This window comes from Esox lucius, chromosome 17 (genome assembly GCF_011004845.1).
Source record: "Esox lucius isolate fEsoLuc1 chromosome 17, fEsoLuc1.pri, whole genome shotgun sequence".
Lineage (NCBI taxonomy): Eukaryota > Metazoa > Chordata > Actinopteri > Esociformes > Esocidae > Esox > Esox lucius.
The window spans coordinates 42,808,290-42,821,333 of record NC_047585.1 but is presented as its reverse complement, the minus strand read 5'-3'; the positions used below and the strand labels follow the sequence as shown (position 1 = coordinate 42,821,333).

General features: G+C 39.7%; 1 protein-coding gene across 2 annotated transcripts in view; it reads right to left on the bottom strand.

Annotated features, from left to right (window-relative positions):
• Window positions 1-296: 296 nt before the first annotated feature.
• Window positions 297-13,044, bottom strand: part of nckap1l (NCK associated protein 1 like) — a 33,749-nt gene continuing 21,001 nt past the window's right edge. For both annotated transcript variants that reach the window (XM_034287293.1, XM_029113982.2), the window contains exons 22-31: window positions 12,890-13,020; window positions 8,554-8,651; window positions 8,053-8,146; window positions 7,387-7,469; window positions 6,852-6,932; window positions 5,490-5,583; window positions 4,980-5,096; window positions 2,395-2,504; window positions 1,982-2,074; window positions 297-927 (exon numbers count right to left, since the gene is read on the bottom strand). In XM_034287293.1, the coding sequence (XP_034143184.1) occupies window positions 811-927; window positions 1,982-2,074; window positions 2,395-2,504; window positions 4,980-5,096; window positions 5,490-5,583; window positions 6,852-6,932; window positions 7,387-7,469; window positions 8,053-8,146; window positions 8,554-8,651; window positions 12,890-13,020 (1,018 nt within the window). In that variant the 3' untranslated portion in view covers window positions 297-810. The remainder of the gene's footprint in view (window positions 928-1,981; window positions 2,075-2,394; window positions 2,505-4,979; window positions 5,097-5,489; window positions 5,584-6,851; window positions 6,933-7,386; window positions 7,470-8,052; window positions 8,147-8,553; window positions 8,652-12,889; window positions 13,021-13,044) is intronic.

Genomic DNA, 13,044 nt, shown 5'->3' with positions numbered 1-13,044 from the left:
GGTATTGTTATCAGAGTGAATAGGCAGACAGCTTAATTCTCTGGTTAACTTGTTAACTACAGGTATCGCAGCATTTAAATCTTTCTGTAGGTAGCAATAACAGTGTTGTGACCTTTTGGGTTTGCCCAGTCAGGGGAGGTGGGGGTATTCTTCCAAATATCAAAGCGGATCCCCCAGACAGGCTGTCAGGGCACTACAATGAAGGGTACTTTGAAAATGCCTCAACAAGAACATCTACCAGCGACCAAGGTCCTGGGGAACAAACACACACACCTTTATTAAACTCACAATCCATGTAATGTCAGTCATTTTTATTGTTCGAACACGTAACGTTAAAAAAACCAAACACACGTTCTGGAGGTTTACAGATCTTGTTAGCTATGAATCGTATAACATCAATCCATCAATGTTATTTATAATCCCTTATAGTTATTTTTTCAGTTATCCCAAAGTGCTTTTACACGTACACAGCTGAGACCCAAACAGCAAGGCAGCACTGGTGCAGAGGAAATATATCATGACGAATACAGCTTATGTAAATTGACATAAAAAAAAGATTTGCTTATCTGCTAACCCTAAACTTTTAACCTGTTGAACTGCTATGTAAGTACCGCCTGACTAATATGGAAAGATAATTCTAATACAAACAAAATCTGTATGGTATCTTGTAAAAAAAAAAAAAAGCTATATTGGGGAAAATATTCTGTTGGGTTAAGGTCAGGGTTAGTTTCAGGGTTAGGGTTGAGATTAGGGTTTGATTGAAATTCGGGGTCACCCTCTACATAGACAGATGTAATGTCTCTGTGTGTATCACCCCAATGTAACGATGACGGCCTTGTAGACCTCCCTGTAGGCGTTCCTCAGCAGAACATATGGAAAACAGCTCTCCAACATGTCCTGGCTCAGGAACGGAGACGCCTCCACAATCTACAGAGCAGACGGGGAGTCGGGACAAGTCAGTTAATTTATTTATCTTTCATTGTAACCAGGTTAGTGTTGTTGTGTTGAAGAGAAATATGAATATGATTATTAAATATTAACACGATTAAATAAACATTTAAGAAATTCAAGAGAGGCTTGGACCAAGACAGCGACATCATGAACACATCCGTTTCAGGGACATGAGAGCGGCAACATCAGTTTCAGGGACATGACAACAGCAACATCAGTTTCAGGGACATGACAACAGCAACATCAGTTTCAGGGATATGACAACAGCAACATCAGTTTCAGGGACATGACAACAGCAACATCAGTTTCAGGGACATGAGATCGGCAACATCAGTTTCAGGGACATGAGAGCGGCAACATCAGTTTCAGGGACATGACAACGGGAACATCAGTTTCAGGGACATGACAACGGGAACATCAGTTTCAGGGACAAGACAACAGCAACATCAGTTTCAGGGACATGACAGCGACAACATCAGTTTCAGGGACATGACAACAGCAACATCAGTTTCATGGACATGACAATGGGAACATCAGTTTCAGGGACATGAGATCGGCAACATCAGTTTCAGGGACATGAGAGCGGCAACATCAGTTTCAGGGACATGACAACAGCAACATCAGTTTCAAGGACATGACAACGGGAACATCAGTTTCAGGGACATGACAACGGGAACATCAGTTTCAGGGACAAGACAACAGCAACATCAGTTTCAGGGACATGACAGCGACAACGTCAGTTTCAGGGACATGAGAGCGGGAACATCCGTTTCAGGGACATGACAGCGGCAACATCCGTTTCAGGGACATGACATTAGCCAATGAAAGACAATACAAATACAGTGCCAGCATAAGAAGCAACAGCATTAAAGTTAGGAACATCTACAGTACATGAGTCAGTGACATGCAGGAAAATAACTGGGGCCTACTTTGAATGAAAGGAAATACACATTAGTCTGGCCATAGTGTGTTTAGAACTGAGGAGTATATCACTTTACTGTAAATACATAGTATTTGTTCTGAAGCGTACCATGTGCAGAAGGAGGTAAATGGAGTCTCTGTTCTTGCTGTCCACCCTGTTCTCAACATTCTGACCCAGCTGGAGCAGTGTGGAGGACGCCACCTGGAGAAGAGACAGGTGTTAGCGGGTTGAGCCCATAACTAGTTACAGATGCAATACCGAATGTCTGTGGGAGGTTTTGAAAAGTAATTCGTTATTATGTCCCAGACTGCATCTTTAACTTATAGAAAGAACCAGAAAGTGGTGTCACAGTCCCGCTCTAGTAGCCAAAACCAGTGGCCTTACCAGTGGCTTTCTGAACATGGCTGCATGGCAACTGTTTATTAGAGCAAAAGCCCTTCTGTGTCAAAAAGAACTGTATCAGATCTAGGTGTTTCAAATCTAGGTGTTTCAGATCTAGGTGTTTCAGGGTAATCTGGTACCAGGAGAAACTCTTTGAGGTGCTGCTCGATGTTCTTGTTCTGGACGGTGAACATGGCTGCAGACAGCTGGTTGACTGCTGTAGCCAGACAGTGGATGTTGTTGCTGTGACCTGCAAACAACAATTACATCAATTAACCAATAAGTAATCAATCAATTAATCAACTAATCAGCTTATTGACAGCAACGGCCAGACAGTTGTTGTTTACCAGTAATCAATCTGTCAACAAATCAGTTTGGTACAAATCTGGCACCAATCAGATCTGCCAACACATCTGGCACCATTCAGTTGATCAAGCAAAGCAATCAGCTGGTGGATTGGTGTGGCCAGACATTAGATGTTGTCATGGTAACCTGTAATCAATCAATCAACCAGTCAACCAATCAGCTTGCTGACAGCCCTGGCTCCACATTGAACGTTGTTACCTGTCAAAGCAGGAACCAGACAGATAAACCAATTCAAATGAAATGAGACACTTTAGCAGAAAGAGATAATTTGCTAGTCAGAAGGCATTTCCATTGAAAAATTATAGCAGCATGTTGTTGCAGTAACTAAAAACAATGCTAGAACAGCAACTGGACTTAAGTAAAATTTCAAAATCCTTTCAATCCATCTAGGTCATGTTGAAAAGCCAGCAGAGGAATCAACCTGAAAATGAAAGCAATCTCTGAAGCCACCTTCACTTTTGGATGCTCTTAGAGTTTTTATTCAGGCTCTGTGTCAAGTCATGTAGGTCAGCAGGATGTTTGCCAAGAACAACATTGTGCATTTCCTTTCACCAAAGACTTATGGGTAAATAATGACTAGTCTGTGGGGGGTAATGTGTCATTTGGGTTGCAGACATTTTGAGTAAAATGTTTTACCACCACCAAAAATCCCAGTAAAATTTGTATATTCTCAGATTCAACTGGGTGTATTATAAACAGAGGTAGTCTTTTGAATCTAAAACACTTGTGATCCCATTAAACTGTTGTTATAGCGCACATTAGCCCCATTAAGTATCATATTGTTAGTCATATTAGAAGATGATTATATCAGAAGGGTTTTATAACACATGTGCCCTGCCCTATTTCCATTATAAAATTATTTTTATATCACCCAGTTGTCATATTAATTGTTGGTGATACATCAGACAGGTCTTTGATTAAGCAGCTTAAGTTGGTCCAAAGGCAATTACATTTTATTGGATTATTTTTCTTTCACGTAACTATTGTTGGTTGCAAGGTCTAATTCAAAATAATTTTCTTGATTTCAGTCTTCACATTATTTTTTTATTTTTTTATTTTATAGTTACAAAGCATCTTGGGGTTTATGGTATATGTTCTCCATGTTACAATATTAAACTGTATGTCCTCCATGTCTCAGTATTTACCACAAATATTCACATGTATTCATGAGAACATGTCTTCAATTAGTTTCCCCTGAATACATTTATAAAATATTCAGGAACTCTACCATGTGTTTTAAGACCAGCTTTTAGCCATCAAATTTTGGTCTATATATATATATATATATATATATATATATATATATATATATATATATATATACACAGTAATATATAGACATGTATATTATTGTATATATATTTCATTGTATATCTTTTATTGTATATATATACATATAAATAAGTGTTTTGTTTTGAAGAAATATGACAGAAGTCTTTACATGACATCCGTTTTTAGTAGAAGTTATTTTGTGTCTTCTTTTTCTCTGGTGGATGTGATGCAGTCCCATGGGATTTATCTAGACTGACATGTGCAGAATGTATTTCCTGTCACATTATTTTTTAAAGTGACATATCATCATATTATATATTTGTAAACTTCAGCGATATTATATATTTGTAAACCCAGTAAACTTCAGCGATCACATAGGTATTGTGGTTAACTGTATATATTTAGTACACCACTTTACAGTAAATACAAGAATGTAAAAACTAATAAAGGTTTCTGTTGTTGTAATTGTGTTGTACCAGGTAAAAACAAAAAAACTTGCAGTGACGTTATTTAAATGTTTTCCCCAAACCACTAATGCAAACAGTTATTTTTGCGTTGTGAACACTCAACACAATGGAAAACATGACTGACAAAGTTAAAGCAGCTACGATAATTTCAACATTGTCAAGTGTCTTTGCTAAAATTGCTTGAATTTGTCTAAGATTTCATATTAACATAGCATACTTTAAGACACAGCAAAATGTGTAGAATCAAATCAGTTATTTCTACTCTATGCCCCATGGGAAATTAGAAGCATTGAAAAAAGTTTGTTAAAGTTTCTCCAGGCCCCACGAAAGAATTTCAAGAAATACAAAAAACATACTCTGCCCCATAGCAAAATGTATAAAATTGCAGAAAATGCACATAAAAAAACGTAAAATGTAAAAAAAACATTGCCAAGGAAATAATCTCGGTGAAATTGGACCAATGATAACAATGAACACAACGTTGCAGTTCAAATGGGTTAGGGGCGTACGCGTATCGCTATAGTAGGCTTGCTGGTTACTGTGCATACGTGCAGTGACCTTTCACCCCCACAGGAAGCAGGGTGGCGTAGGTAAATGCATGTGTCACTGTCAGTCCTTACCGCCGTACTCTCTGCTGTAGCACGAGCTGGGGTCCAGGGCCAACATGGGCAATGACACTGCAATGTAGACCAGCAGGAGACAGGTCAGCTTGTACTCCTCTTCGATCGACGTGTTGTCTGCAGAGGAAATCTCCAATTATAGCCCCTGACATTTCACCATACCCACTTATTAAACCATAGCATGGCACACCACATTTTTTTTTATAATTACAATATTTGCTTAGCACTTTTAGGTCAGACGTTTTTCTTTCTTCTTTTAAGGTCAAACCTTTTTTTTTTAAATACATTTCTAAAGTTTTTAAGTTTGACAGATTTTTGTGAGGTGCTGGAATTAACCTGATGCTGCTGAGTTTACCTGTGAAAGGGAAAAGGTTGGTCACTGTAATTTCTACATCTTGTCATGAAGCTGTTTTGTACAGAGCACAGTGGTCCGTCGAGCCAGACGCAGAGACTGGTCTTGGAACATGACCAGTGTTATATTCAGATCCCAGAAGGCCCTGCTGTCCTTACCTGTACGCATGTTAGCAATGGCTGCCACCAGAGCAGGGTCAATGTCACACTTCAGACCGGCTGCAGACGCCAGTTCAAATACCGACAGGGTCACCTGTAGGATTTAAACACCACAACCATTAGATGGCCTTGCCAAAATGTCTCACTGATGCCATCGTTTACCAGCTTGACAACTTGGCGGTCAGGGCGGCAGGCCCCTCTACTACGCATTTGTTTTCCCAAACTGAGATAAATAATTGGCTAGCCATGTGCCCCTCTGTCTACAGCCCAGGGTAGAGGTGGGGTTTTTGTGGGGGCAGAATGTTTCCGTTGAGGGGTTTATTTTATCTGAGGCGAGGTTGTGGAGAGGATAAACATGATGCAGGAACATCTGTCACGTAGGTCCGTCTGTCTCTTCCTGGTGCTGGCTGATGGTGCGTCATTAGGGGTTATTCTCAACCAGACTGTGGTATGTTCTATTTTGTTCTACAGGCCTGGGTTCAAATGCCATTTGAAATCTTTCAAATACATTGAGTGTTTTCTTGTTCAAAGCTTTTTGAAATGCATGAGCTTTTTGACCTTTTGGAATGTTACCAGTATTTTTCTTTGTGTCAGACATTTTCTATGTTCAATCTGGCACAGCTCAGCTATTTTGATATGAATTCAAATACTGTTGAAGCCAGATTCTGGTGTGGCGGTCTGTCTGTCATTCTCTGGGGAGACATGACTAAGCCAGGGGGCTTTCCACAGTCAGACTACAGCTCCACACACATTAGAGAAAAACTAACGTGAAAATGTTAATATTGCAAAAGGTGTAGTTTCCTAATCAATCATTATTTATCATTAAATACTTGAGGTGGACTGGCAAAAAAGACGGTCTGGTTCATTATTTATGTATTTTTTTGCTGGAAATTCATAATTGACTGGCTTGCAGGAGTCAAATGGTAGCACTAACTGCCATGGCTGGGCTTTTGTCCCAATTCACCCTTGTTGATCATAAGGAGATTCACAGTTTTCCAAACCTGAGCAACACATGCATGTAGGTATCAGCAGGCGTACGCTTCTCCATACGTAAGAGGATGTTGTTTTAGAAGCTGCGAGGTGTAGCACACTTCCTAGAGATGAAAGGTGTCTCTATCTGTGGCCAAAGGTGTGAAAATGTTGGCTAAGTGCGTCTGCTAAGTGACTTATTTATTTGAAATGATATTACAGGTATTATGTGAAAATGTACGGGGCGGTCTTGCAGTCTATGTTGCGGAACACACAGTATAGGACTGTAGGCTCCAATCCAATGCCCAGCTGTTTCTTCTCTGCTTTTCCACTTTCTCTCCTAAATAAAGCATCAAATAAAATATGAAAATTAAAGATTAAACAGGTTTGTACCTTGATGTCTGTATCAGGAGAGACCAGGTCCCTGAGGCTCTCAATGGGGCCCATCAGGTAGGGACAATGCTGGTTCATTATCTGAAAACAGACAACAGAATGTTAATGATGCTTGCAACATCGTGGTTGTGGGTTCGATTCCCACTGGGGACCACCAGGATAAAGTATGAGGTTGTATGCACCTACTGCAGTCGAGTAACATGCTCTGGCTAAGCGCGTCTGCTGAATGTCTAAAATGTAAACCTTAAGCCTTTTCTGGCGGAGAGAAAGAGTTGGTAGCACTTTAGTTTCACCCTCAGTCATGAGGGTAATGCAACACTGTCATAACATGACATAACAGATGTTCCAAACAGTCACTTCAGTTTCACCTTATGTCAGTGGATGTTTCGCTGCCATGAGAGGAACACTACACGAAAAAGCCCTCCGCCAAGAAAAGGGCTCATAGGCGGTTCATGAGAGGAACACTACACGAAAAAGCCCTCCGCCAAGAACAGGGCTCAGAGGCAGTTCATGCAGTCTCTTTTGTGTGTCTTACGTCCTCCAGTGTGTCCTGGGCCATGGCCCTGAAGGACAGGATCACTCCAATGATGGTCATCCTCTTCAGGACATTGTCACCAGCTAAAGAGGAAGATATGGGAACTATGAACTCAATTCAACATTATTACACAATTTTTATTTGGACAGCTATATCGGACATATTGTCATATTTAAAAAGTTGTTGTGTTGGACAGTTGTTATACTAGATAGTTGTCTTTTTAATATTTAACAGATGTTATATAACCTATATATAACTTATTAGACATATGTTCTATTCGTTTACGTATTAGACACATGTTATATTCGTTTATGTATTGGATAGATGTGTTATTCGTTTATGTATTAGACAGATGTGTTATTTGTTTATGTATTAGATAGATGTGTTATTATTTGACGTATTTGTCAGTTGTCAATTCTGTGTTCTCTGTGTTGTTTATTGGTGTTTATTTGCTATTAGGAAATTCTTTAAAACAAGATGCATTTCAAGAAATGTCATTCTCAAAACTATATTAAAATAGAATGTCAGTATCCTATTATTATCAATAGATTAGGAACATCATTGAGAGTTCAGTTCATCTTAGTTTCAGCTACACCCTGCACTGATGTGAATGGCCAGAACAGCATGTCTAGTTACAAGCTACAAAGACATGTAAAGGAATATTACCTGGCAGTCTCTTCTGCAGGTTGACCATAGCTTCTGGCTTATCAAAGTTAGCCCTCATCTGAACCAGCACATCCATGTTTTCTATTACCAGTTTCTGACAGAACAGGATAGGACAGAAGATGAGTGGATTCCAATGAAAATTAAGTGAAAATTAGTGGTCTAAAACCAAGAAAAAACTAAAAAATATATAACAGGCACCACAATGTCTAATGCACCCATGCTCAACCACGTTTTTTCCATGGTTTGACCTTCTACATACAGCTTTGACCTAGAGACGAGTCTTTTAACTATATTTCCAGGCAAGTCGCTTAGGATTCCAGCCTTTCCTTTTACAGCCAGTGACCACAAATCTGTGAATGCTCCTTTTTAATATGGTTTGCAGCACATAACATAATAAAAATTAAGACATTCATTTGATGACCCAAAATAACTGAGACCCAGTTCAGCACTGTTGTCAAGGCTAGCCTGATATCATGCCTGAGTTGTCCTCTTAAAGCTTACCTTGAGTTCTCCGACCTGTGAAGTGATGTGCCACATCAGGTTCTCGCTGAGGAATTTGAGACCGTATGGACCAATCAGTTCCGCCAGGGCCTGCATCTCTGGGCACATTACCAATGAAGGGAAGAGGAAGACATTTGTGTGTTCACTTAAGCATTTTCTAATCCAAAAAATGGACAGAGAAAACTGCATTTTACACGTTACCCTTTGGCAAAGCATTTTCTTGGTGTTGTTTGGTAGTACAGTGTGAATAGGGTAATTGTTTCCTAACAGAAACATACCAGAATGTGTCAGTAATACCCAATCGGATCTTGCTAACACTTTCTTGGAACCACTCCATTTTACTAGCCTCCAAGTGGAAATTAGAAACGAAACACTTATAGCCTTTAGCATGCATGTCATGTTGGTTCTGGACTGGAAACATTAGACGTCATATTAATGTATAATTTAGAATGTTTTTCTCCAATAACTAATCTCCATAATTAAATCTTATTTTTTTTTATCTTTACCTACAGCAAGGGAAAAAATTATTTGATCCCCTGCTGATTTTTTACGTTTGCCCACTGACAAAGAAATGATCAGTCTATAATTTTAATGGTAGGTGTATTTGAACAGTGAGAGACAGAATAACAAAAAAAAATCCAGAAAAAGGTATATCAAAAATTTTATAAATTGATTTGCATTTTAATTAGTGAAATAAGTATTCGACCCCTCTGCTAAACATGACTTAGTACTTGGTGGCAAAACCCTTGTTGGCAGTCACAGAGGTCAGACGTTTCTTGTAGTTGGCCACCAGGTTTGCACACATCTCAGGAGGGATTTTGTCCTACTCCTCTTTGCAAATCTTCTCCAAGTCATTAAGGTTTTGAGGCTGACTTTTGGCAACTGGAACCTTCAGCTTCCTCCACAGATTTTCTATGGGATTAAGATCTGGTGACTGGCTAGGCCACACCTTAATGTGCTTCTTCTTGAGCCACTCTATTGTTGCCTTGGCCGTGTGTTTTGGGTCATTGTCATGCTGGAATACCCATCCATTTTCAATGCCCTGGCTGAGGGAAGGAGGTTCTCACCCAAGATTTCACAGTACATGGCCCCGTCCATTGTCCCTTTGATGCAGTGAAGTTGTCCTGTCCCCTTAGCAGAAAAACACCTTCAAAGCATAATGTTTCCACCTCCATGTTTCTCCTCTGAATCATTCAGATATTTATTGGCAAATTTCAGATGGGCCTGTACATGTGCTTTCTTGTGCAGGGGGACCTTGCAGGCGCTGCAGGATTTCAGTCCTTCATGGTGTAGTGTGTTGCCAATTGTTTTCTTGGTGACTATGGTCCCAGCTCTCTTGAGATCATTGACAATATCCTCCCCTGTAGTTTTGGGCTGATTCCTCACCGTTCTCATGATCATTGCAACTTCACGAGGTGAGATCTTGCATGGAGCCCCAGACTGAGGGAGATTGACTGTTCTTTTGTGTTTCTTCTATTTGATAATAATCGCACCAACTGTTGTCACCTTCTCACCTAGCTGCTTGATGATGGTCTTGAAGCCCATTCCAGCCTTGCGTAGGTCTACAACTTTGGTCTTGGCCATGGTGGAGAGTTTGGAATCTGATTGATTGATTGCTTCTGTGGACAGGTGTCTTTTATACAGGTAACAAGCTGAGATTAGGAGCACTCCCTTTAAGAGTGTGCTCCTAATCTCAGCTCGTTACCTGTATAAAACACACCTGGGAGTCAGAAATCTTTCAGATTGAGAGGGGATCAAATACTTATTTCACTCATTAAAATGCAAATCAGTTTATAACATTCTTTTGCATTTTGGGGGATTTGTTTGTTGTTATTCTGTCTCTCACTGTTCAAATAAACTTACCATTAAAATTATAGACTGATCATTTCTTTGTCAGTAGGCAAATGTACAAAATCAGCAGGGGATCAAATAATTTTTTTCCTCACTGTAATTCACCTCACAAGTTACATGAGTTTTCCTAAACCGCTGTTGTTTGATCATCCTGTTGTTGCATACATTTTCCTGAAGAGCAAAACATAATTATGGTGTGTTTGAGGGGTGAAAAGGTTTCTTTCCTTCATCATTTCAATGAAACAAATCAGGCTTGATTTGCCCTGGCGAATAATGTATCAATCCCTGAACAAAATGGCCCTTAATTAAAACCCACAATAAAATTTCCTGCTGCTGCTGGATTCTTCTCCTACTGTACCAGACTCCAATTAAGATACGTTTGACTCTATTCCAGAAAGCCTGACATTATGTGGCTAAGTAACGAAGACTAATTAAAGTAGTTATCTATCAGCTTTAAAAAAAAAAAAAAAACGGCAACCTGTAACATCATATGGATAATGTTGCAATAATCATCTCAAAGATCCTTTAATCTATGCTATTTAACGAAGGCTACAGATTTTTAGGGTATTCTCAACATACAGTGGATATAAAAAGTCCACACACCCATGTGAAAATGGCAGGTTTTTGTGATGAAAAATAATCCAAAGCATCAGAGGGATCTCATTGTTGAAAGATATCAGTCAGGAGAAGGGTACAAAATAATTTCTAAAGCATTAGATTTACCATGGAACACAGTGAAGACAGTCATCATCAAGTGGAGAAAATATGGCACAACAGAGATATTACCAAGAACTGGACTTCCTCCCAAAATTTATGAAAAGACGAGAAGAAAATTGGTCAGGGAGGCTTCCAAGAGGCCAACAGCAACATTAAAGGAACTGCAGGAATTTCTGGCAAGCACTGGCTGTGTGCTACATGTGAAAACAATCTCCTGTATTTTTCATTTGAATGGGCTATGGGGTAGGGTGGCAAGACGGAAGTCTTTTCTTACAAAGAAAAACATCCAAGCCTGGCTGAAGTTTGCAAAAACTGTTTGTCCCTCAAAAGCATGTGGGAAAATGTGTTATGGTCTGATGAAACCAAGGTTGAAATTTTGGCCATGATTCCAAAAGGTATGTTTGGCGCAAACATCACCCAAAGAACACCATACCCACAGAGAAGCATGGTGGTGGCAGCATCATGCTTTGGGGCTGTTTTTCTTCAGCTGGAACCGGGGTCTTATTCAGGGTGGAGAGAATTATGAACAGTTCCAAATACCTGGCAATTTTGGCGCAAAACTTTGAGGTGTCTGTTAGAAAGGTGGAGAGGAAGTTCACCTTTCAGCACGACAACAACCCAAAGCACATATCCAAATCCACAAAAGCATGACTTCACCAGAAGAAGAGAAATGTTTTGGAATGGCCCAGCCAGAGCCTAGACCTGAATCCAATTGAACATCTGTGGGGTGATCTGAAGAGGGCTGTGCACAGGAGATGTCCACGCAATTTGACATATTTGGAGCGCTTTTGCAAAGAAGAGTGGGCAAATATTGCCACGTCAAGATGTGCCATGCTATTAGACACCTACCCAAAAAGTCCTGTAATAAAATCAAAAGGTGCTTCAACAAAGTATTAATTTAAGGGTGTGCACACTTAAGCAACCAGGGTATTTTTAGTTATTTTTTTAGTTTGTTTTTCAATTGAATTGTTCACGTTATAGGTCACATTAAAAGGTGGAAAAAGTTCTGACATGATTTATCTTTGTCTCATTCTTTTACATCACAAGAACCTGCCATTTTAACAGGGGTGTGTAGACTTTTTATATCCACTTTACATCATTAGGCCTTTTCATCATTGTTTTAACAGTATTTTTAAGCAGTTTGTTTTTGCTAGTTGAAAAAGCATTGTTACGGATTGGACATTTTGTTTGAAATATTGATCCTGTAGTTTAGTTGGTGAACTGTGGAGCTTGCGATACCATGGGTGTGGTTAACATGTTTAATCCTCAGGAACACACATTTTAATAGTTTTCTTTGAATAATATTGTACTCATTTACCGTGTTTGTGCAACATGGTGCTTTTACCTGGTATTCCTCAGGACCAACCGTGACTGAACATGTGAAAAAGAAAGGCTTCGTGGAGCACCTTTCACTTACCTCACTTTTCATTTGAACAACCTACCTGCTCAAAGATTTACCACAGAAGGTTCTTCAAATGGATCTTTAAACAGTTCTTAAAGAACATATGTTCCCCCACAGTTAAATTGTGAAGAACCCCTAAAGGTACTTCCAATTTATTTTTATTTTCATTGGGAGCATCAATGTACTTTGTTTAATTTGTCAGTTGATTCAATGAAAGAGGAGTTTTTTTTTTTTTTTACCATCAACTCTGTCCTTCCTGGTTCTGCAACCCTTGTGCACCATACTGATATCTCAACAGGGTTACTCCGAATTTTACCGGCATCCTTTAGTGCACCAACCAGAGCCAGAGGACATGGTGAAACCCACCTACGATGTCAGAATATTCCTCTGCTTTGAAGCTCTGTTCATTCTCGCTGGTCTGGTTCACAAAGCAGTGCATTGTGGGGCAGTGGATGATCAGGGCACTGCTGGCCTGACGAAGAAGGCTCTCCAGGTACCTTTGGAGATACAGAGTCTTTCAG